At 41.7% G+C, this 25,521-nt stretch overlaps 1 protein-coding gene across 1 annotated transcript in view; it reads left to right on the forward strand.

The window, feature by feature from the left end:
• Positions 1-2,252: 2,252 nt before the first annotated feature.
• The window catches only part of BMPR1B (bone morphogenetic protein receptor, type IB), a 29,269-nt gene continuing 6,000 nt past the window's right edge, over positions 2,253-25,521 (forward strand). The window contains exons 1-7 of the mRNA XM_010154397.1: positions 2,253-2,404; positions 11,642-11,744; positions 12,716-12,818; positions 19,074-19,170; positions 19,960-20,098; positions 24,548-24,740; positions 25,174-25,471. Coding sequence (XP_010152699.1) covers positions 2,262-2,404; positions 11,642-11,744; positions 12,716-12,818; positions 19,074-19,170; positions 19,960-20,098; positions 24,548-24,740; positions 25,174-25,471 — 1,076 coding nt within the window. The 5' untranslated portion in view covers positions 2,253-2,261. The remainder of the gene's footprint in view (positions 2,405-11,641; positions 11,745-12,715; positions 12,819-19,073; positions 19,171-19,959; positions 20,099-24,547; positions 24,741-25,173; positions 25,472-25,521) is intronic.

Here is a 25,521-nt window from a genome sequence, read left to right on the forward strand (position 1 = left end):
AGCCATGGAAATGATACACAGAGCAACTTACTTCACTCAGTTGCCTCATGATCCTGAAGTCTGAAAATCCTTGACAGGGATATTAATAGTTGAAGATTTCCTATTCAATGGTAACGAAGTAATACAGACCAAAATTGCTGATTGAAAGATAATTTACTTAATCTCTAATCCTGTGACCCAGGGAGCAAACATCTGTTGACATTCATTTGTTGTACACAGGCTGCATTTGAATTTATCATAATTATGAGAAAAAAGCAGTGCCATTTTTTCTTTTTAAGCACCTACTATATCCTGAGGTACAGCTGTGAGTACACAGATACACAATGCATCTTGAGTGAACTAATCCATTTAGTCCTCATTTTGTCAAATGTTAGTAAAAACAGTATGGGACTTTGTCATACAATTACATCATGAATCTAGTTAATATCTTGATGCTGCACACAAGAGTTACAAGCCCATAGTTTCTACACGTTTTGTAACTCATTTTCTGGTTTGACTTAAGGATGAGATGAGCTGATCAAAAATCCAGTCAGTTTCAGTGGAATACACAGGTACTGAGCAAAGATCAAGCCTTATGAGGTTTGTATTTCATAGATGTTACACTCTGATATGGTGAAAGACTGTCTTTCATGTGCATCAGCTTAATATTATTAATACACCTCTTACATTAAGGAGTATCTTCAAGAAGTGGAAGGGCTGCTATAATGTTCAAAAAGCTAACACTTCTCTGAATGAGCTGTTCTTATGTGCAAAGCCCCACTTTTCCCAGAGCCAACAAGTGTCAGCTTTTTCCCTGTTTGCTAGGGATAAGCTTGCATGCCTCTTGTTAGACTGAAGAGAACTAAAGCCTGTCTGCCAGTTGTTGTCCATCTTCAGGACTTTCCCACCAGGGCTGGCACAGGAGAAGGAGGGCTGTGCAGCTGGGAGGCATGGCATTCATGTTTGTGCTCAGGGCAGTGGCAGGTCCCATGCACCCAGGAGCGCAGGCCGGACTTTTGTTAGTCCCTGTAAGGCCACGAGCTGGTTGCACAGCCCTGTTCTTCCTCCAGCCTTGCACTGCTGTTCTCACCTCAGTTGTTGCTTGCTGTCCAAGCCCTGAAGTGTAGCTGTTTGTTCCCATCACCTCTGCCTGTTTGCCCACTCCATCTCTCTGTAGGGAGCTGAAAAGGATACAGTTTCCAGTCAGCTCAGCAGTACATCAGTCCTGATGATGGAGGTTTGGGGAAGATTTTAATTAGAGTCAAAGCGGCAGTTCAGGAGCCAATCAAAATAATAATAATAGTAATAATAGTGCCAGTTGTTTCTAGAGACTTAGCAGTAAATCAGAAATTTCAAGCCTGCTTTTCAACTGCTCCATTGGAGACAGCTGTTTGTAAATGACTCTTCAGTAAGATTTTTTTACAGGGAAGCAAGAGGAAAGTGAGAAACTGCCAGTTGAAGCTTTTCATGCTGATCTCATTTTTGTCTTTGAGGCTTAAAATATTCACAACCAGTGAAAGCTGATATTTATGAGTAGAGCTGGAGGGGGTGGGGTGTCGCTTAAACAGCTCCTAGACCATCACCAACATCTCTAGCTGTACTCCACCACCTCCATGGAGATTCAGTACTCTGATATTTTTACAAGGAATCACCTCCATATATTTCAGCATTGTTCATTCTAAAACACATTCTTGCCTTTTGTTTTGGTTATAGTTGGTGGTTTGGGTTTTTTTTAATAGAAATGAACTATTTTTCCTTGTTTTCCAAGTAGTACTTATGCAGTTCAGTAACAGAAAGTGCTGTTGAACTTGGAAAGAACATCAGTTTATCTTAAAGCTTTGTTAAACTGTGTGCCCATGTTCTGCTCTGCCTGGTGTACCGTAAATCCCACTCATTTTTATGGGGTTCAGTGGATGTAGATATGTGCCAAGTATAGAGACAAAGAAAGTACAAAGGTGTAACCAAGGGTTTGACCTGCGTAATGAAATAGGAGAAAAGCTGTAATCTGCAATCTGAAAAGCACAACATATCTCTTTGGCAGCAGCAGAACTTGAACATCAGCACCTTTGATCTAATGCCACTGAGGCCCAATAAGCCTCAAACACGGTGACCATTACAGATGCTTCTAAAGAAAATTGCTCTGCAATGAACCCTCAGTTCAAATAACTTTCTCAAATTTTCATGGGTAGAAATGCTTTAAAGCCTTCATTCAAAGCTTTGCAATCCAGCCTAGAACTGTGTCTTCTTCTTCCCCTCCCCTTACAGCAAATTTTGTAGGCAACATGCCTTTACGAAGTTCTGGCAAATTGAGCATGGAGACCCGAAAAGACGACAGTGAGAGCACAGCACCTGCCCCTCCACAGAAGAAGCTGTCTTGTCAGTGCCACCACCACTGTCCTGAAGACTCGGTCAACAGCACCTGCAGGTTTGTGGGGTCTGTAGTTGGGCGTGAAAGATGGGAAAACCTATTTGTGGTAGCTCAGCAGTCCCAAGTTGTGTTGCAATTTTTGCTTAAGCAGTAGGTAAATGAGTTGTTTATACCTTGTGTCAAAAAGTCAGAAGTAATTTTTTACCTAGATATCAGCTACATGTTTATGTTTTTATGTTAGGGTGTTTACATCTTTACAGTTTTAGATATTTGCATTAATTCTTTGAATATGAAATATTTTGAAGGTGCAGATAGGGAGGAGCTTTAATGAAAACAGATTAAAATGTCAGTAAGTGATTATAACTTTACAGTCACTCTCTGTGGAACACGATTTATAAGAACCCTGCTCTTGGTGTGCATCTTTGCAATAGCTGAGCTATCTTTTGTAGGTCCTCAAGGCTTTGTTGGTTTTTTTTCTTGCTTCCATGCTAAAAGGAAAGTGATCTTTTTCTTGAGGCGGTGTTGAGTATTTTCTTATGCTGGCTATAATCTTCTGTTTGGTTTTGTGCTTAGAGTACTACAAATTTCTAATCTGGGTTAGATTCTGCTTCCTTGGATCCTTCTGCCTCCCTTATGGGGCAGGCACGTCTGGCTGTTCACAGTCGCCCTGAAGGTTCAGCCTTGGTCTATGTTGCACGGACACTGCCTGAAGCAGCAGAGGTTACTGAGGGTACCTTTGGTGAGACCAAGCTGCTGCTCCCCCTCGCAAAAACAGCTCTTGCTGGAAACATTCTATTGCAGTTGCATGCGGGTAGTGGTGAAACACCTCTGTCTTGGCTTGAGGTGCATCTACAGTTTGCTTTACTTGCAGTGAAGCAGGGCTGAGCGCTTCATGTTCCATATGAGGAATTCAAACTTTTCAACTTACTCAGAGCAGGTAAGAGACTGGAGTTATACTCACGATCAGCTCCACCCTAGTGGAGTTGTAGGAATGTGAACAACATGGCAGTGCACAAAAGTGAGCCCAGATGGATGTGCAGTACTGTTTGTGCTGAGACAGTCATATATTATGCCAGCTCTTCAAGGCAGCACATTAAAAAGACAGATGGGGAAAGCTTGAGGTTGCTGGAGATATTGACTGCTTTCTTGGATTTTTGAGTGTTGTTTTGTAGCCTGAATTAATTCTGCTTGTGAGTAGTTTCACACTGAAGCGTATCAAAGTTTTGATGACAGCTGTACGTACATTTCCCTTTCCTAGCCTCTTCCTTCAAACCCATGCTCTAGCCAGGAGTTAGGCATGACTGCTCTCACGTGGCAGGCAGTTTAAAAAGCTATAAAAACCCACTCGGATATCAGTTTGCAGATCCCCTGCAGTGTGAATCAGCTGTTTCCTGTTCCTGCCCAGCAAGAGTCACTGCTTTCACACGTGCTGTCTCACACATGCAGTAGCAGGGAAGTTGCAGATGACTTAAAGCCATGAATTAGGAAACACAAAGGGATCCAGGTTAAGGACCCTATTGAGCAAGGTTTATACCCCAAGTGGGTAGGCCTGCTGTTGCACATGGTGTCATAGTCATCATTGACATTAAGTATGTTTCGTGTTACCAGGAAACATGAGTAAATGTCCTATTAAAATGGATTTGTGCATTTCTCTCACTGTGGTACTTTTGAGAAACTCTTCGAAGGCCCCCTACAGTGTCAAATACCAAACTTGGTTTTAGGTGTTAATGCCCAAGGATAGGCAGTTAAATGGTAATAAAACACAGAATTATAACCCCTTTTATCTTTGCACATTCCAGGCTTGAATGTTCTACTTGAATGACAATTTTTTTTTCCCCAAATAAACATCAAAATAATAATTTACACTGGAATTCACTTATCAAATATTAATCACTTTTCTATCCAGGAAAATGGAAACAGTCAAAAGACTTGCATTACAGCTACTCCTCTTTCCTATCCTCTGCTGTCACCTGCGCAGTATTCATCTTGCCACTTCACACTGAGTAACAGCACAAGTGAAAAATTACTAGAGTTTGGAATAATATAAACCAAAAGTTTTCCATTAGCTTAAACTAAATAACCTACCTTTATGGCTCATCAACGATAATCATTCTCAGGATGGTGATCATTTCTATGCCTCGCTCTGCCTTGGTGTGAGAGCTGCAGTGAGTTACAAAGGACAGAACACCCCTTGCTTTTCCTACATCTGCTTAACAGTTAGTCTGTAATCATTTGCTGCTTATCTTCTCAACTACATAGCTGGAGTTACAGATGACAAATGAAACGGGTCATTACAGAGAGAAGAGACTCAAGCCTACTGGGGGGCAAGAGTAGTCATTAAGGCTCGGGTTAGCTGCCAGAGTTGAGACCAAGTTTCAAAAGATTTGACCAAGACTGACCAGGTTAGCAGGTTGTTTCCCCTGTGTTTTGGGATCATCCTACTAGTCAGGCAGTAAATATCATATTTCACCCTAGCCCAAACAAGAGTTGGCACAGCTTTTAAAGCACTCGGGAACTGAACCTCACTGTAAAGGAAGTTTCCCCATAGTGAAATTCAGGCAGTATCAATCTCACTGTGTTTGTCTGAAGAATAAATTAACTGCTCCAGATTAAAAGTTATTGCATTAATGATCTGCTTCCCTCAGATGTAGCCACTAAAAGCCTTCTAAATTTTATATTTATTTTTTTTTAAATCAAACCTCTCATCAGCTCTGTCAGTCTGTTAAGCTCTGGACTGTGCTTGGACCTGCAGAGCTTGGATCTGCCAGCCCCACAGGGATGAGCTAGCTTGTGCCAGGGCACCTAAGGGCCTGGCAAAGCCCTGACACCTGTGAAATTCACTGAGCATATCCCTAGCCAGGGCTTGGGCTCTGGAGAGCATCAGACACTGTGCCTTACTGCGGCTCTCCACAAAGCAGGGAAGCCTTTTGTGTGCCCAGGAGCAAGGATAACTCTAAGTTCAATGGGAAAGCAGTTCCACCTGAATTTAACACACAGAATAACATAGCTAGTCCTATTGCAATCGCCATTAAAAGTTTCTTATAAAAAGCACTCCGCACCTGAAGATTTTGGTCTGCTACCACAGGTATTTATCTATTAAGCTGTAGATCCTGCCTGTAGTACCAGTAGTCTGAAAGTTTATATAAAAACAAGGACATCTGGTGGCCATTTAAAATCCTCTCTATAACTGTATTTTTAGAAATTTAAAGTTAATATTCTTTAACCACATCTGTGTCAAATCCTCTAACAGCCTGCTGTGCTGCTACACAGTTTCCCTTTCTTTATACTTCTGCAGCTTAAATCCAGTAATACTTGAGGGAACTAAGGATAACACTGCAGCTTAAAATGCAGATTGCTTTCGATAGCGACAGAAAAGCGGTAGCTCTAGTTCAAGTGTGCTTTAAGAAAGTGGGGCAACCCGCAAGCACAGCAGGTTTTGGAAGACCAATTACATGGTCATCTCATCAAGAGGGGTAGTGTCAAGGAGCAGTGAAAGGGAGCCAAGCCAGCAGCTGAAGGTGATGCTAGGGCCAGCCATATCCTCCCTAACCAGGACCCCATTTCCCCGAGGGCACCTGAATACAGCAGGCAGAGACAGCTCCCTCACATGGCTGGTGGTGACTGGGATCCAGGAAGGAGATGGGGCTGGAGACAGGCACTCCCCTACTATTGCTGGGAGTGGGGTTTGATGCTCAGACCTTATCTTAAATAGAGCTCCTGGGCAAGGGCTGTGTATGGGTGGGGGGGAGTCCCAGGTGTGGCCTCTCCAGGCAAGTGAAGCTCATTAGTGTGCTCAGGACCCTGACAGCGAGGCTTTTTGCAGTCCTCTGCTTGTAAAAGGTGTGTTAACCTGCAGTGTGTTGAAACTTTATTCTTCTTTCTGGACATATGTGCGATTTGTAGAAGCTCTTCAGTAAAGAAGCTCAAAGCTTCTTTGAACACAATCAGGACCTTGTTTTACTGTTCCATTTCACGATTTGTGTGTACATTCACTGGTAGTTGTCTCTAATCATAATTAATTGCATATTTTAAAAAGTAGTGTTAGATTTAATTGGTTTTGTCTGTAATGGGATTGCAGTAAAGTCAGAGGCTGATGAGGTGCCTTGTTGTACTCTGTTTGCCATTCAGAGATAAATGCTGGCAGTTTTAAAGATCGGGCTGATAGAGTTTTATTTCTTACACGTTGCCTACTGGTCTTGATTGTGTGTCTGCTGAACTGTGTCTTGAGGTAGCTTGGTTATCTAAAGCAATAAAATAATGAAGTTCCTTTTCAGTGTTACCAGAGGTGATAATTCACTTAATTGATGTTATTTTCTTTCTCATGTTCTCTAGATGACAGGATTGAATTTTCTTTGTAATTTGATATGTAGAAGGAAGAGGTCTTCAACAGTAGGCCAAAGCACTGATTTCAGGCAACTTTTCTTTCAAGAAACTTTAATTTTTAGGGTAAAGTTGAACATTTTCTGATAAAGGAGCTGTGGTGAGATTTTACAAGTAAGCCTTTCAGTTTTTTTATGTTTATTTTTTAATCCAATCCTTTGTATGGGGAATGTACCAGAGGCAGTTAAGTCCCCTTTAATTGATTAAAACAAAAAACCAAAGATTGACAGACAAATTATTGCAAGCTCCATGCTTTCCTTGTGCCCTCTGCCAGGGCCATGTGTCTCATACGTGGCTCAGCGGGTAACTTCACCCCTAGTGTTTAAACTGAAATGCAAAGTCCCCTTCCTATGCCTTTCAGCTATGTCCCAGAAATTCCTTGTTCTTAGTTTTGTTCAGGGCTTGCCTGTTAGTTATTTAGTATAAACTTTAAGCTGAATAGTAATGCAAGTCCAGTCACCATGTATTGAGACCTGTAGCATTACTCTCAGATAGCTTTTTTAGTATGTGGGAGTACTTTGGTGTTACTGTGCAGAAAGTGCTGGAGTACCTCAGATTTGCCTTGTTGTGTTTACTTACGCCAAAAACACTTCCAAACCAGCAAATATCCACATTAAGTCTGCACTACCATTAAAGGAGAAGCTACATCATACAAATTCAACTACAGTGTAATCTTAAGGACAAGTAAAAGAAAACATTTGGTCTGTGTTTAAATTTTGGAGACAAAAGAAAGGAATAAGAGAAAAAGGGAAAAGGAAAATGGGAAGATGATTAGCTTTATTTTGACTGTTTGTGCCCTGATAGTTCTCACATCTACTGGGATGGATTTTGCACGTAAGTGAAAGGTGCTAGAGAGCCCTGTTGAAAATGCAGAAGCACCCATGCTTGGTGCTGTTGCCATACCCCAAGTTATGCTATCAGGTCTATAGACCTGTCAAATCTCATATACTCAGCATGAAGCCTGGACAGCTTCTAAGGTCCTCCCTCATGGATTGGCATAATGGCTTGGTTTCTGCATTGTGATCCCATGTGTCAGGGAGAACCGTTCGATCTGATTTGCGATTTAGTAGAACAGTGCAAGACGCATTTGATGGGCTGGGTCATGTCTCATTCCGGGGAGAGTAGTATGGGCACGTAGTCTGGAGAAAATATTGATTGATAGACCTGTATATGATATATGAAAAGATACTGTGCTAGGATGCGTTGGGTACCCTTCTTTCTCTGTGTAGGGTCATTGTTGGGCACCCAGAGTGCCAAAAGGTACCATACAGAGCAGAGCGTGCATGGTAGGACTACCGCCTTGGAGACTAGTGTGGCCAGCAACTGTGGCCAGCTGTGAGCCAGCTTCTGTGCTTTGTTACACCTCTATGTCTCTCCTTGCCTTCAGAGTAGCTGTGCAAACATCTGAGGGTGCATCTGGCTCAATAGTCTTCTCACTCAGTTTCATGTTACTTCCCTGATGCACAGCCGCTAACTATATTACTTTTTCTGAAAAATTAGCCTGTGTTGAACACATTTACAGTGACTCTTTGTTTTATGGATGGTGTCCAAAGGCAGTGTTTTGTTAAATTTGGCCTTCATCGTTTTCTTTAAGTGAAGGATGCAACAAAATACATCAATTAGATGCAAACTGGGAGTCAGCCAATTTTCGAATTAGGTTACTTCAGCCAGTCTATACAGAAGAATGTGAACTTCCCAGTTTCTGTACATAATATAATCTAACATTTTTGGATCATTTTTAAAAGCAGTACAGAAACTTCTCATGCTGCTTTGGATGGAAATTAAAAGATGCCTGTAGCTCTTTCTGATGTCAAAACCAGGAGTATAAAGAGGAGGAGCGAACAACAATAGTAACACTCATATGAACTCAATTGCAAATAAAATTAAAGATAAGGAGTCTTTTCATCAAGTTATTTAACCCTTCTGTTTGTGATAGGCACTGAACTAGGGAAAGCCGTTGCTTTTTCAACTTAAGTATTGCCATTCGTGGCCCTAGCTGCATCAGACACAGAGAGAGAGCAGGACAGGAAAGCTTCAGGAGTCAAGTTTTGGTAGCTGAGGTATCGCTTCTTCGTGAGAAATGGCTGTTGGCCAGTGAGGACATCTGTGTGAGCAGCTGCAAAGCTGTTGGCCTCTGTTCCTCTCTTCTGACATGTAGCAGAGGTCTCAGTTCAGATCACCTTTCTTTCTGGTAATCTGTAATTGTAGCAGCACCTTCTACATCAGTGTCTGTCAGTGTTCCTGCTATTAACTCCCTCTATTTTCCTGGCATTTGATTTGGCTGTAAAAATTCACTCTTGGCAAATATGTGAGATACCAAATCTGTGCTTACTAATTATCACATCCAAAAATGTGCTTATCACTCTTCTGCACCATACTCTAGTAAGGTGATGCTTTAGAGGAGAAGATTAGTTGATGTGTACCCAGACGTACTCCGTAACATGAGGTTGAGTTTCTTCTTTACACACCGTTTCCAAAATAAAATTACACAGAATTCAAATTACAGAGTTTAAGAAAATAATAACTCTATACTACAATTTTTTGCTAGTAAGTGGAGAATAGGCTTTTCATATTGCTTTGCATGTATGAGTAATGCCCATGTTTCTGTTTGTGCAATCAGCAAACCAAAAGTAAAATTAGAGATGACGCAGACGTATCTGACTTGTTTCTAACTTTTTATAATGGAACAGTTCCAATTCTACTGTGAGCAGTTAGGAGGCAGGATTATCAGTAGAACAGCAGGGGTATGCTTTACATTCTGTGGTCCATCTGACATCCTGTGAGCCAGGAGAAGAGGTCGGGGGCAGTAGAGGGGAAGTGGGTAAGAGATACTTCTTTCTTTGGAGAAGAGTTACTTCTACCTCTTGCCCAAACACCTGAGAAATTTTCAATAACATAATGAGTTCTTGCATTGCATAAAAACTTCCTTTCTTAGAGGTAGAAACAAGTGGTACCAATGTTTATTCTGCTCAGTGTTCCTATTTTTAATTGTCTCCCGCTTTGTCTTCATTACTCTACCATTGTCTGTAAAGGACATGATTTAACCTTATTGCTGGAGCTTTATAACTTTTCTGTTTTGCTCTATCCAATATAATTTTGTTTGTCTTTTTAAATTTAGACTAAAATTTTCAGAGGGACAGAAGTTCTTGAATTTAATTTTCAGAAATGAGCTAAGAATCAGAGTCCCATGGCAAGTCAGAAGAAAAATAAAACTGCTGACTTTCCTGCTTCTTTTTTCCCTTTTGCAACCAATTTGACTTTCCCTTCCCCTGCTTTCCTCTGATAAACTGAGCATTTTGGTTTTTTGCCGGGGACTGTTAAACACGGAGTTCATTTTTGTGTTTCACTTGATTGCAATTTATTGTTTTGTTGCTCTGTCCACAGGGTTAAGCTTACTCATTACTTTGAATCAAAGGCACCATGCAAACAAATAAAATCTAATCTAATACAATATTCTACTCTAATGGATTCCTTATAGTCTCTCTTCTTGGCAATCCTATTGCTCCTATCTTTTCAGCTAAAGCAATGAAATCAAGGTGGTTGTTGCCCAGAAGGGTTGCTGTCTCCTTTGCCTTACTTGTATGCACAATGTCAGAGAAGGGTAGAAGTCATTGCTCGCTTCTCCGAGAAAGTAATTTGTAATGTGCAATTGGTTCCTTTTCAAATCCAGAAGTCAATAACCCGTGATAGATTATTATTTGAAGTAATAAGCTTACTGTGGCTAGACCCCGCACACTAATATAAAAATACGCCACAGCAAATGTTTGACATGATCCTATCCAGCATCTCTGTCGTGTAGCTAATACAGATTGTGTTTATCTCCTATATGTGTAACTGCATCTCTTGTTTCCTACCTCTTCATTGGCTTTTCTGTTGTTGCTCTGTTATACTCTCATTCAAGTAAAAAGCAAATAGTGTGAAATTTTTCTATGTTTAAATTTTCTAATCCTTTTTTCTTTTATTTCCTTGTTTTAACTGACTTTGTTTCTTCTCTTCTGAAAAATGCTCATTGCACATAATCATCAGTGTTGTTTTCCTGGAGAAGTAACAGACTATTTTTATGTGACTTAAATGTCTTATATTAAAGAGTTTTTTCTTTATTTTTGGATCCTGTAAAGGAGTCAGTTTGTGTTTCTTACACACATTACGCATCTCCCTCAGAGTGCTGCGAAGTTAATGTACAGCAGTCTCCATAAAATGCAGCCATTTTTGTACTCTCCACCCCCTCTTCCCATAGCATTCAGGCATCTGACCTTCATCAAGGAAGGACATTTATCACCAGCACCATCTAGCCATCTGTTAGTATACTTGTCCTCCCTGGTGCACATTCTTGTAAACGGAAGCATTATGGATCACTTCAGGCTTATAACCCAAGTAAACAGTTATGAAGGGTGTTGATGATAACTCAAGGACTCATACGCAAGAGTGTTGCAGTTTGTAATAAGGTTAAACCAGGAAGCACAAATCACTCTTAATAACATTTTACGTTCAGTATCTCAAAAATGTATCTTTCTTTAGGTCTCCACGGAGGTGCAGGTATCCATGCCTTGTTCCCACGCACAAAGGCAGACCTGCTGTAGCGCTGATACTTGTGTTTATATAGGTCTTCAAAGGCAGACCATAGGCAGTGAATTGAGATGTTTGTTAGTGGGTTTATAGCTGTGAAACGTTGGAAAGGTGCGTCAGCCCCGAGGCAGAGCCTCCTTTGTGTGTGCAAGAGCTGGTCTGCAGTGCTGTCGGCTGTTGGACTGCATTGCGAGAGGTTACCTTGGGTGCCTAAGTCTTCCAGCCTGCCTTAGCACATCAATTTGTTAGTGGCAGATTTGCCTTGCAAGGAGCAAACTTTAAGACTATATTCAGCAGCACGTTTCTCGCTTCAGAGCATTTTCCTGATTCATTCTTTCTAATCCTCAGCACTGATGGCTACTGCTTCACCATTATAGAAGAGGATGAGTCTGGTGGACATTTAGTCACCAAGGGTTGTCTTGGATTAGAGGGCTCGGACTTCCAGTGTCGGGTAAGAAAGCATTTGCTGCCACTGTGTTGCTTGGCTTTTTGACAGCTTTCAACTGAAGTGCAGTCAACAGACATTACTATGTCCCTTTTTCTCACTTCTGTTCATTTGACAGAGAGTTGGTCTGCATTGATTACTGAGGGTAGTGAATTTATAACCCTGAATGGTGATAATTATAGCTCCTCCTAATGATAACTTCAGTTTTTGGTATTGGCACTGCTGCTACTGGTAACACGCCCCCTCAGAGGAAGTTTGAATGTAGAGAAATGCAGTCGAGTTCCTGAAGTCTCCGTGGTAGCTGAAGTTAGTTAGGATGCGATTCGATGGACCGCAGCAACCTTTATGTTTTAATGCAGTTGCACCTTAGGTTTGGATTTCTGGTAGCAGAAATCGCCTTCAAGTAGAGTGATCACCTGATGGAGAGCAAATCTCACTGCAGGAATGGAAGGGGTATGGACAATGGAGCAAGGTGGCTCTGAAGTGTTTGCCTTTCCTAACATTAACATGAAATGATTTTACATGAGTACAGGAACAGTCGAACCATCAAGGTCTGTGGAAGCTATTTTACCCAGCTTCCCATGAGAGCAGAAGCAGCAGCTAAATTAGTTCACACAGCAATTCCTGTATTACTCTGTTTTGAATACCACATTGACTTGGTTTTGTAATGTAGGTCTAACTGATGGACATATGTGACTTTCACAGTTCTGTCTTGCATCATTAAGTCAATCTGTCCCTTCTGCAGCACTGGGGCACCCATAGAAAAATGTTAGGGGTGAATTAATTTATTAATTGTCTAGATTAAATGTTGCTGGATATGCTCAGTGGCAGAAATGGTTACTCCTCCACACATCCTGCAAGTCTGTAACAGACTGCAGTCCAGCTAACAAGCACATCTTTCTGTCCAGTGCCAGAATGACGGTGTGTATTTACAACACAGATAATTACTTTGCTTTCCATCAAATTGTTTGTTGCAGGACACTCCTATTCCACACCAAAGAAGATCTATTGAATGTTGCACAGGCCAAGATTACTGTAACAAACATCTTCACCCTACGCTGCCACCACTGAAAAATCAAGGTAAGGGGAAGTAAATCCAGTCCCAAATTGATCTTTTTCTGATGTTGCTCTTGGTGCCTTAGGAAGAAACAAAGCCAAAACCAAAGCACCCCCTTCCAACTGCACGAGATTAGAGAGAGAAACTGCATGAAACAGTATCACTGAATTCCTGCAGGTCATGTGGGGAGCAGCACCTTGACCTGTGGTTGCTGATACTTGCTTTTATTCCTATTGAGTGCATGCAGTGAGCATCTGATGCATTAGAGTTACAAGATGTTGTCCTAGCACAGACCTGCTGGCTGTCAGTGATCATGCTAAAGCCTTAGTCGTGGCAGAGGATGCCTCTTGCAGGGTATGTTTTCAGCCTGATAATAAAATTGAATTCTCTTTCTAGTCCCTGCAACATACATTACTGTTGTCCGTAACTCCACACCCATCTGGGACCAGGTCCCCAGTGGTTAATCAGTCAGTTCACCTTGACTGAAGTCCATTAAGCTTTTCATATTTAAAAGACCTGATAACCCAGCACTGGGACAATAACTTGTCAGTAAAGCATATTTTCTACTTTAAAAATGTAACTGGAAATAGAATGTAGGGTAAGAACTCCTGCACTGATTTTTTTTTTTTAACTTGTTATTTGAGAACAAATGGATGTGTATTAATTTAGTAGATTCTGGGGCAAGGTTTTAGCTTTTTTGTTTGCTTGTTTAAACATCTCTTTCTGAAAGTTGGTAAAACTCTTTTGGCTGGATTTTGCAGAATACATTTTATAGAAATGTATTCCTAAGTAAGTGTAAACTCATCCATGCTAAACTCTTGGCATTGGCAGCAATTGCCGAGATTTGTGGTGGTCAGCATGAGTTCAGTCTGTGAGAGTCACTTCAAGGTTGCAGGAGAATTTGTAATCATGGCATTCTGAGTTGAAAATTCACACCAGTGTGCAGATGCACTCTTACTTACACAAACAGCAGATACTTACGCAGAATGCATGCTCAGAGAAAGCCTTTGCTCATGTAAGCTGTTCCCTTCACGCCTATGAAATTCTGCACAGATGGGCTGCAGAATCAGGCCTATGGAGAGCAGTATGTAAATATTTCACTGTTTACTAGCAAGCCATTAAGTCAGGGAAAGCTCTTAAAATTCTGACTTGCAACCTAAGAGCTATGTACTACTTTTTCGCTTTTTTAATTTTACAAAGTTCTTTGGGCTTAGAGAGAAACTCCAAAAGGAAGTCAATATTTGTTCACACTTACTTAGTGTATCAATAAATACCATTTCAGTTTGGAAAACACTGCCATGATTTCTTCTTGCTGCTGACTGAGTTTATTCTGTGTTAAAACTACTTAGAAATACTGAACCAGTGCCTAGCACTAGACATCTGCCTTATTAAGATTTTAGTTATTTGGCAATAGTGTCTGCTGCTTATACAGAAAGCAATAAAACAAGCTTTTGGTAGTGGCAGAAGTTGTTTGGATCGATGTTGGGTTTGCTCTGTGTGTATATGGGGTAAATAAAGCATCTCCTGGGCACCGTGGTGTCAGACCCAATAAATAGCAGGGAGAATATTTGTTGAAAGAAAAATTTCATAGAGTTGGAATAGGATTCTAGCTGCTCTGTGTTGCATAGTTGTCTGCTTTAGCATGCCAAACCAAAGGCGACGTACTCACTCAACATGTTCTGAAAACTTGTTTCAAATAAGCTCTCGCACTACTGGTATCCTGATAGTATATTGTGGAAATACTTTTCAGGAGCTTCTTTGTTAAATGTGGCTGGACAGGGTTGAAGTCAGCACCTTTATTAAAGCCTTAAGTAAATATGTCATTCTTGATGCCAAGCCTGGTTTAGTTTGTCGTTGCTGTATCCTAGCATGAAAACTCAGAGAAAAGCCATAGTTTGAACTGGAAATCCTCACTGCAACCAGGTGCAAATACTGTGTACAAATACACGCTACTGTCAGTGTCCAGTACTATGGCTGTGGTCATTATTCCTATTGGAAATGTTTAAATTAGGCTGTGATTGACCGAATACTGTTAGAATTGTATATCAGATTTAACATAAACTGTAAGCACAAATAAAGAGAAGATGAACTTAAAAACAAGCCCCTAGGAAGAACCTTCTGGCCTCCAGGATTCTAAGAAAAATATGTATGTTCCTCAGCATTTAAAAAACAAACAAAAATTTGGCTTCTGATGAACTTATGTATGAGGTCATATCTCATGGGAAGGAGTCTAGGGAGAGTGTCCAGCTGCAGGTCAGAGGTTGTTGAACTGCAAATTAACCTTTGCACCAAGGTAACATCTGCAAAGGCAAATGACCTGTATTCTCAAAGTGGTTTTCCGGACATGTGGCATGGGCTGGAAAGTTGGTTTTACACACACTGTGCCCCTCCCACCTCATTCCCATCCACTTTACCACTATTCCCCCCCCCCCCCCCCCAAAAAAAAAAAAAGGGGAGGACCACACATGAAAGTGGGAGCTAGAAGAATTAACACAGGTCAAAACAAGGCTTGTGTTAAGCAAGGTAGAAGAAACTTAGCTAAGCCTAAGTTTTGAGCTCAACTCAATACAGAACTAGCAGGATAAAATACCCCACAGCAACAACGAAGTCCTCATCCCAGCTGTACATCTGTCTTATTAAGGAAATGAGAGTCATAATTGGGTCTGATACAACACCTCAGCTCTAAACAATAAAAGATATTCCTGGAAATCCCAGCGAAAGCGCAGCCTGAGACCAGTCGAAAGGAGAAATATATCTTTACTGATTTAGAGCCTATATAAGCAGAAGTGGTGGTGCCACCGTGTCTGGCTCCCTGCCTGTAGAGCCTAGTGATGAATGGGCAAGGGAATGATTGGAGGAATGATGGGGTTTGATGTGTGCACACAGTCTCCACGCCTCAGATTTCACTGCAGTTTTCACTTGGATAACCGTAACGCTGTGAACGAGAGGGACCTGGGGAGGGAGGAGAACCTCCTGTCCCTTTGATATGCTGACTTCTTCCTTGAACCTGCTGGGTGGCATTTTCCATGCACTCCTCAGCATAGTCCTGCGGAGGGCAGAGTGAGGGGAAACAAGTAGTGGAGGAGGGGGAAATCACCAGAAAATAACTGAGGGGCAGCTTGGTATGACCAAAGACCCTCCTTCTGTTGCCATCTCCCCCTTTCTGTGCTGCTCACCACTGGCACCAGCCCACACCACTGTTTTCGTACAACATAAAAGTGTTAACATGCCGTTCGCTGGGCTTTGCTACTACCAGTCAGCTGAGGTATGTGAAGAAGCTGCTCAAACCTGTGGCGTGTTTGTTCTGTGCTCCCTGCACTGTGCTCCTTGTAATCACTCACTGTTGCCTCCGTGGAAGCTACTGCTTGTTCTCCTAACCCCGCTGCTTGGCGTGCTGCAGTTGTCAAGCAACAAATCACAAAGAAGCACAGCGCTGGACTTCTTAAAGTACGGTGTATCTCCATCACGCACACTGGCAACGAATGGCAGCTGCCAGAGTCTCCGTCACAGAGCCCACGAGCCAGTGCTTAAGCAGGCGCACAGCTGAGCTACCCCATCCCTCCACCTGGCCAAGGAGATGCTGAAAATGGTGCAGGGAAAGGGAGGTTTGTCCTACTAAGGGAGGTTTGCTCTGCGGGCAACAGCACAGGCTGTAGGAGGAATGAAGAGTTTGTCTCCAGCAGCTCCAGCCTGGCTCGGTTCAGCCAAACAAAAAGACGTTGATGGTATAAGAATGGTGGGGGCATTCTTTTAATCTTGTATTGTCCACACGCCAGCAGTTTTATGAAGTCCTGAAGTGAGCAAGCAAATGCAATTCTGTCAAAATGCTTTGGAAATGCAGGAAGTATTTGAAAGGTGAGACAATAGCTCACCATCAGTATTGCCTCTCATCATACATTGCCGAATAAATACGAAGACATATGGAAGTTATTCTCCTCTCCTGTGAGAGCTGGTTGCATGCCCATGCTGTGGAGTCACTACTAAAGCTATATTAGCTGACTTCATCAGTCAGGGACATCAGCGCTGCAAAAGCATAAGCCTCGCTGCTGCTGCAGTCTGCATCAGCTACTCCCAGCACAGACATCAAGACACATCAGTCTTGGATGCTTTTCTTGCATTTGCTTCACACAATTGCGTTTGGCTACCAAAAATATTTGCAGTCTTGGAGTCTGAAGTTTGTTTGAGAGGTACACAGCACTTCAAAATAGCTTCTGGCCTTTAGGAATATCAAACCGCGTTTATTTATTTTTCTGAATGGGAGAAACCTGTGAGAAACATTGAGCACAGGTATTGGATCATTTAAAACGTAAAAATGATGAGAATTTGATTCAAGATTTCAGCATCTTTATCATCCCTCTCCCAAATGTACAGAGTTGGACACGCAGAGGCAGCATGAACAATATGGGTGCTTTACATGTTCTGGTAGTAAAACACCTTTTGACTGTGTAAATGCCCAGACTTCCAATGACTTCTATGTCTTGCATACACAAGTATGAGCAAGATCTAAATTGCTCCCTCTGACAAAAGTCTTCAGTACTGCTAAGCACAAAGCCCAACTTCCATCATGGCTGTGAAGCGGGAAGACCCTTGCTGTGGACAGATAGCCATATCCAGGTTTCTCCCAATTACAAAATTCCATCACATGGGCTGCGTGCTCTATTTATTCTCTCCTCAGCTGATGGGCTGCGACATCTTAAAACTGTTACAAACCACACATTTCAGAGGGAAACGGCTGGCCAATGCAGGCGGCTTACGAAGCATGAACTAGAGCCCTTAGGCCTTGCCGAGCAGCCGTCACCTTCGTGAGAGAGGCCTGGATTCCCTCGTGGGCTCTCGCTTTCGGCTCACAGCACACTTGGTGTGGCAGGCCAGGTAGAAATCTGCTGGGGCAGGGAAAATGCTGGGCTCCAGTGTTTTCCTGATAGACATCGTGTCAGCGTCCCCTTTCAGAGGCATCAGCCGTGTCTTGAATGTTTACATTGTTAATGCTCCCGGAGCAGGTAACAGCAGGTTAAAACATGACCAGTGTGATCAAAAGGTGTGTTGGTAGGTAAGCTCTGTTTGTAGTGGAAAGGGGAAGGAAAGAAATATTTGGGGGCAAAAACAGAAGCAGAAACTGGATCTTTAAAAGAAAAGAACTTGTCAGTAATCCAAGAGTCCCTTAGGAATCTCCTTGTCTCATTACCCTTGTAAATCTGAAACATAATAGTGCAGTTCCAGGATGAGTCGATAAGGATAGATTTCTTGGATTTTACAATGTGTTGGGCATCAGCGTGAAAGATGCAGGACAGCTGGAACAGCTTCGGAAAACATAGTCCTCATTTGTGTTAGATCAGACTGCAACTTTGGGAGGGCGGTGTGTGTGAAATGCCATAATTTTGAGAGTCTCGGGGGGCAGGGGAGGTTGAAGAAGAACAGTGCTAGGTTTCTTTGTTTTTTATCAGGGGAACATGCATGAAAGTCAGAGTTACTTGCCTGCGTTGATAATACAAATGTGAAGATTAATACTTTAAGGGAGAGTATGAGTCTCCCATGCAAAGATTGACTGAAATGTTTCCATAGTTTTTAAGAAATGGCATTTTCCACAAGTTATTTGACACATTTAATTTTCTAATAGTTTTACAGAATAGCTGCTGGAAGGATAGTTTTGCCCCACAGCATGGGAAGGACTAGCTGGCACACAGGGCTGCTATAGGGTGAATGGAGGAGAAAATTCCCGCTCCAGTGTTTAAAACAGGATCTAAGAGACATGATTCTGCAGTGGTGGAAATAATACTTTCAGGGCCTCTTGCGTCCTGCCTTTTGGGGGTGTGGTTGGTCCTCTGAGTCTTCCCTCCAAGGATAAATGCAATTATTCATTTATTTTTATATTAACTGCTCAATATGATGCTACTTAATTAGAGTGATTGAAGATAGAGGCAGTAATTTTTGTATGTCCTGGCTGATCACTTAGGTTAAGACACAGAGCTACGGGTCTCAATTGATTTTTCATTCAGAGCTGAACAGGGAATTGCAAATGCAGGAGCTGTTTTGCCTGAGAGAGGGCTGAAAAATCAAATAGGTTTTTGGAGGTGCTAGTTCTGCTCTGATCAGTGAGGGTCAAAGAGGAAGCACATAAAATGCCTGGGAAATCCAGGGTATCTTGCACAGAACTTCAGTAGCAAAGAAAGGAAACGATCTTGTACTTGCTGCACTTTTTAAGGTGTGTGTGTCTTTTGATGCTGATTTTGTACCACCTCCTTTTCCAAATTTTCCCTCTTCCTTGTTTTTAATCCCAGACTTTGTTGAAGGAAACATTCACTATAAGGCCCTGCTGATCTCGGTGGCTCTTTGCGGTACACTTCTGGTGCTTATGATCATATTCTGCTACTTCAGGTAAATAAGGAATATGTTACTGGTTTGTTAATGTTCCCCCCAACTTTTATCTCTTTATAGACTTAGGAATTTGAAAAAAATTTAAGTGCACCTTAAGAAAAAGAATTTAGAAGCTGTAATTTTCTGATGAGGAAAAGAAATATTTTATTCATGCTAGTCACAGGTAGACCTGAGTGATGTATTTCATACAGCTTTTTTTGCCTGCCATCCTAAAATGCCGTTCAGGTAGAAGCACACAGATTGTCCTTTCCTGAGCTGCAGGACAAATTTTATATAGGGTAAATAAACCTAAGGTTTCTAAATGTGGTTATGTGGTGAACTGGTCATAAAAAAGAAAGGGATACAAGAATGTAAGTAAGTATGTCTAGAATGTTGTTATAATCTACATACATTATGTTTAAATATTTCATCACCCTTTTAAGTAGTCACAGATCCATGACTTTGCCTCCTCTGGCTCCTAAAAGATCCACTGCAGTCAGTAAAATACAGCTGGATATTTACTTTGTCAGTGTTTTTAAACATATTTACAATTCTGAAATAAAAACGTTTGGTTGCTTTGCAAGCTTGCATCCGATTGCAGTCTCCGAGTTTTACACTTAAGATGCTGAAAACAGTTGCTGAATATAAAACAGAAAGAAAACGTTGGGCAGCGAGTCTGGCATATCCCTCAGGGAGGCAGAGGAAGCTGCCAGTCTATAAATGAAGCAAATGTGAAGGGCGATGTGCATTATTCATTGCACATGTGTTCACTGTATTCAAAGCTGATTTCACTTGCATGTAAAACGGCAGATACAAACGCCAAGAGACGAGGCCCCGCTACAGCATCGGACTGGAGCAGGATGAGACCTACATTCCCCCCGGAGAGTCGCTGAAGGATTTGATCGAGCAGTCCCAGAGCTCAGGGAGCGGCTCCGGGCTCCCTCTCCTGGTAAGGAAGCACTATGGTTTTAATGGAAGTTTGAAAGTCAGAGGGAGTAGAGGGAGATGACAAGATGAGGCACAAGCTATTATATTTCTCTGGTGTTGGTTGTTTCTGTGGGGTGTTTTTTTTTTTCTTCTCTCCCAGCAATGACAAGGATTTAATCTGGAGAACGGCTGCTTTAGAAGCAGGAGATTTTTTTTCATGTAGACTAAGCAAAAAAACTTAGTACTTTTGTTTGTTTACTTCAGCTTATTTCTTATTTTAGATACCACAGGGTAAGTGCAGGCTAATAGAGCTCACAGGAATTCATCAGGATTTAGCCCAGTGTGTAGAACAGCATCTGCTCTGCTGATCTTATTTTCCTGCTTTTTATGTGCAACACACAATAGTGTTTCAAACACTGACACATCATCTTTATGTAAGGGGAACTGTAATTCATCAAACCTGGAACCGTTTAATGTGTAGACTTCACTTTGCATTCAGAAATCAAGAGCGAATTATTTTTCCTTGTGGTGTGGCAATCTTGGAGGTTAAAGGCACAGGGGTGGGGTTGTGATTAATTCCGAAGTGACTCCAGGATGACTGAGCCCCCGGAGCTCACCTGCTGGAAAGGCAGTTCTACCTTCTGTGGCAAAACAGTTCTGTTCACCAGGGAGTTTTGTTTCTGAGGTTATGGTTGCTTTTTTTTAGCACTGGGAGGGAAAAAAAAACCAAACAAACAAAACAAAACCAAAAAACCCTAGGTTACTTATTTAAAATACAGCCTCTGAGAAAATGAATTAGATTTCATTTTCATTTTTCAGAGATGATATGTCCCTCCTGTCTCCCAAACCTATTAGTTTGTACAGTAGATGTTGTCCAGGTTCCAAGTACTATGTACTCTATCTGTCTGGTTTTTTTCCCACACATCTTTTTTTCTATGCCCTAAAGAAGAAATAAAATCGGAGGTTTTATAATTCCTTATAGTGGAGCAACAGGGTGGGCAGTTGGTGAAAATCTGACTAGACTCAATTTGTTCTGGCAGGAGTTAAGTGGTTAGAGTTCCATTTAAATGAAGTGCTGACCTTTTTAAAAATCTGTTTTTCTGACAACTACCATAGCTATTGAGAAAAAAAGCCAAGCTGCCAAGTGGGTGCTGTGACTGATGCTGAGCATGGAAAACCCACAGTAATTTTTCTCTGTTGAGAGAAACTCTGTCATTTAGGTCTAGGCTTTAAGAAAGCTTTGCCATATCCTATGCCAATGTCTCTCCAGCAGACATGGAAAGGGGGGAATCATGCTTACAGTTTAGGACCATTCCTAATGAGTGCTTCTAATTCATTTAATTGTGAAGGGTTCTTGCTTGGTTTGGTGGTTTTTTTTGCATAACACCTGCCACATCCAGGTCTTGGTCTGTGCTCAGTGCTTCTACCTGGTACAGCAACAAAAGTAATGTAATGATTTAGAGCAAACTGAAGGAACTTGATGGTGGTTCTCTGCGGGGAGAAGAACCTGTGGGCTCTGTTTCCAGCAGCCCACATGTGTAGCAGGTGCCCTGCGGCATCTTGTAGCAGTGCAGGGCTCAATACTCCATCCTAGGATGCCCTGGAGATGAAAAATGCTGGAGCAACACTGATTGGGACCTCTTGTGCTTTATGCCTACCTCTATCCCAGCAAGCTGGTTGAAGATGGGATCTACAGTCCTACTGGTGTGTCCCCAGGTCTACTCTTGCAGCGGACAGAAAAACTAACTTCTACTAATTAACTGCTGTAATGGCCGAGGTGGCGTCCCAGCTGGGTGATTGCTCAGTAGCTCTCTGAGTTGTGCTGGTGCTCTGTGAGGCAGAAACCACCATGTCTTCTGCCAGTCGTCCTCTCTCAAGCTTGGAGACTTTGCAGCCACTAAGCCAAGTGTTCTTCCTGAAGGCACGCTTTCCCCCTTTGCCTGCGAAAACACATAGGGGTTTTTTTCCCAGATTTTCCATTTAAGTAGTGATTTTCTATGGAAGAGAAGAAAAACGAGAGCTATAATGAATCTTGCACTTGATAATAGATCTTTGCTGCATTTCCCAGACAGCTACAACCGCTACAGGCTCACTAGAAATGCACAGATTAATACCTCTGGGCCCATGTCTGAAACAGGTATATAGAAAGTGCCTGGTAATAATGGTCTAGACTTTACTGTGTAAGAGTTTGTTTTTAACTGTATTATTTCTTATGCAAAGACAGAAACATCTGAAGCTATTATTTCAGGAAAGTGAAATCTATTGCAAATCTATTACAAAATGTCACTTTATGCTAAACATTACTGTTTGCCTTCTGTACAGAACATTTATTCTAATGGGTACAAATATTATACCAAAACTCAGCATCAACCAAGATTTTATCAGTACTTTGACATTCAGCAAATGTTCTTTCTCCTGACCTGTTCATACCTCTGACAGAAAAGTTTGCTGCAGGTCAAATGCTGTCAATCACATTTTAAACCAAGAAAAAAATACAGTAAGTTGTAGACAAAGGCTTTGAGCCAAGAAACTGGGGTGCACCATCAAGTCTGTGCAAGCAAGGAAAAACCCATTGGCCTTGACAGGGCAAGAAGTGTAGGCAAAGCTGTTGCCACCATGAATCCACCTGGAAAATCGGGAATGAGATTAGGTGCTGGTGACATTTCTTTCAGTGATCTGTTTGAAGAGTTTGCTGAACTGCAGTTGGGCCTCCACCTTTTCAGGTAATTTTTCCTAATTCCAATGATTTTTGATTTTCAAGGGGCTGCATCCCAACCATAGGTATGAAGTTCTCTGTTCAAAATAATGAAGTTACGAAAGGTTGGTTTGTCTGAATTTTCATCAGCAGTAGCTGAACACATTTAGCTGAGCATTGGAAAAATAGAGTGCAGAAAGTAGAAATAGTTGGTAATTGGATTGATTCCAGTCAGGGAGAGGAAACAAAAGACCACGTGACCTTACCTGGCTTCTCACAGAGCTCAATCAGCAAAATACACAGATTTGAAAAGAAATTTAAAAAACCCCAACCCCACTCTGTAAATAGTTCACATGAACACATTGTTCAGCACGCTTATGAAATCAGTCCATCCATCAGTTTCATTTAACCAATTTGTTTTAGAAATTGTAATTGGTTTATGATTCAAGAAAGGGCTAAATTCCTTAAAATAAAATAAATCGTTCATAGGAAATCATTTGACCAGTTCTAGCAAGAGGAAACCAGGTTAAGGCCTTTCACATGGTATTCTACCGCCTGAAAAGCCATAACAGAAATGTGTTTTTCATTTTCTTAATGTAATTTAATAAGGAACTTTTCATCATTAAGTATTGTAATTCTATGTACTTTATGATGCCATTACATATATTTACAGAAATTAAGTTATTTGATATAACTGCATTATTGTTCAGGATGCATTTTTAAAATGGGCAAAATAGAAAGCAACAATGCTAAAATGACATTACAAAATGTTACAGAAAAATTCCAATGTAATATAACTATTGTTCAATCACTATATGAGAGTATAAAATAGAATAAATCAGTTTTAAAAATTAAGGCTCACCTCTGTTCTTGGCTTTCACTGAAGTTAATCAAAAATAATGGCACTGAGGCCACCATCTTGGAAGCCTAATAATACATTGCAGGGCTGAAAAAAAATAGATTTCTGTTTAAATGACAGAAGAAGAAAGCTTTGAAATAGCTTTGCATAAATGCCACTGTATGTTTTTTTTCTTTAAATTGTCTAATATGAAAACCAGTAATTTATTGACAAAATAAATTATAATCGACCTTACCTAATTGGGTTTGAGTTGGTCATGCAGCAGTGGGATTGTGGCAGTCCTGCTCTGCACTGGACCTCCCAGGGATAACAGAGGAAGCACATGATTTTAAAATCAAGTTTTGATCATTTCTGTCAGCCCAGATTGCAAAGCTGTTTGGGATTACATGGCATGCATATGATTTGGTAGGGATTCAGACAGGGCATGCTTGCTTCAGTAAACAGCTTGAGATTCGTGTATGGAGTGTGGCAAAACCAACAGGCCTCGAATTTGCATTGTCCAAATTTTGCAGATTGCTTGGACCAGATTAAAATCTCCTTGCATTGGAGGCTGTAAAGTGATTTTCTTTTAAAATCCTACCAATCCAAAAATCATTAGCTGCGGATTGAACTGACAGCTCTGAAGCACCAGAGGGTGAGATTTTTCCCCTCCTGTTACAGTAGGGTGAGGCTGAGTCAACCATGCACACCAGTGGGTTGTGTTCTTCGCAGTGGCAGGAATGGCCTCACCAGCACTGCATCCTGGGGGAAACAGGGAGCATCCGTGTTGCGGAGCTTTGCTGAAATCTACGTCGCAAGGGCTACATATTCCCCTGTCCCTTGGGCTCGGCTCCGCAGGAAGGAGGCACGAAAGGGGAGAGGTGAACGCAGGAGGTTTTGCGGAGCACGTTGTAACTGCCCGTCTCGGCATTTCACAGGTTCAAAGGACCATCGCAAAACAGATTCAGATGGTAAAGCAGATCGGAAAAGGTCGCTACGGAGAAGTCTGGATGGGAAAGTGGCGTGGCGAAAAGGTAGCCGTGAAAGTGTTCTTTACCACAGAGGAGGCCAGCTGGTTCAGGGAAACAGAAATCTACCAGACTGTCCTGATGAGGCACGAAAATATTCTTGGTGAGTGAATTTGAAGGGAATTATTGGACGGTGTACAGGTTTCTTACGTTTAGTAATTTTGTATTTGCTGTTGTCTGATGCCTTTTCCTATGTGCTTTGTTACCTGCTGTGCTCCGCAATTAGCCACCCAGCCCTTTTCAAAAGAAAGATGTTCCCAGGGTTACTCAAACATAAATAAAAGCGAAAGAATAAGGGGGTTTGGGAGCTGTTTCTCCAAACACCACACGTCTGTTTCTGCCACACGTATTTCCATATCGGGGCTTTCTGAAAATCTGGTAAAGGCTAGCGGTGATGCACAGTTGCACAGAGATAAGGTGAAAGAAATTGCACATGTGATTAAAATAAAGCTATCAAAATGGATGAGTGTCCAGAGTTTGTAGCAGCCAAAAAGAGCCTTGAGAAGTATTAATTTGAAAATCATCTCTTTTTTCAGGATTCATTGCCGCAGACATTAAAGGTACAGGATCTTGGACCCAGCTGTATCTCATCACCGACTACCATGAGAACGGCTCACTTTACGATTATCTAAAATCTACTACCTTGGACACAAAAGCCATGCTAAAACTGGCTTACTCCTCCGTTAGTGGCTTGTGCCACCTGCACACTGAGATCTTCAGTACTCAGGGCAAACCCGCTATTGCCCACCGTGACCTAAAAAGTAAGAATATCCTGGTGAAAAAGAACGGCACGTGCTGTATAGCAGATTTGGGCTTGGCTGTTAAATTTATCAGGTGAGTGGAAGTGAGAAGGGCAAGGAAAGTTGGTCAGGCAGACACAAACG

Source organism: Eurypyga helias, unplaced genomic scaffold (assembly GCF_000690775.1).
Source record: "Eurypyga helias isolate BGI_N326 unplaced genomic scaffold, ASM69077v1 scaffold12406, whole genome shotgun sequence".
Lineage (NCBI taxonomy): Eukaryota > Metazoa > Chordata > Aves > Eurypygiformes > Eurypygidae > Eurypyga > Eurypyga helias.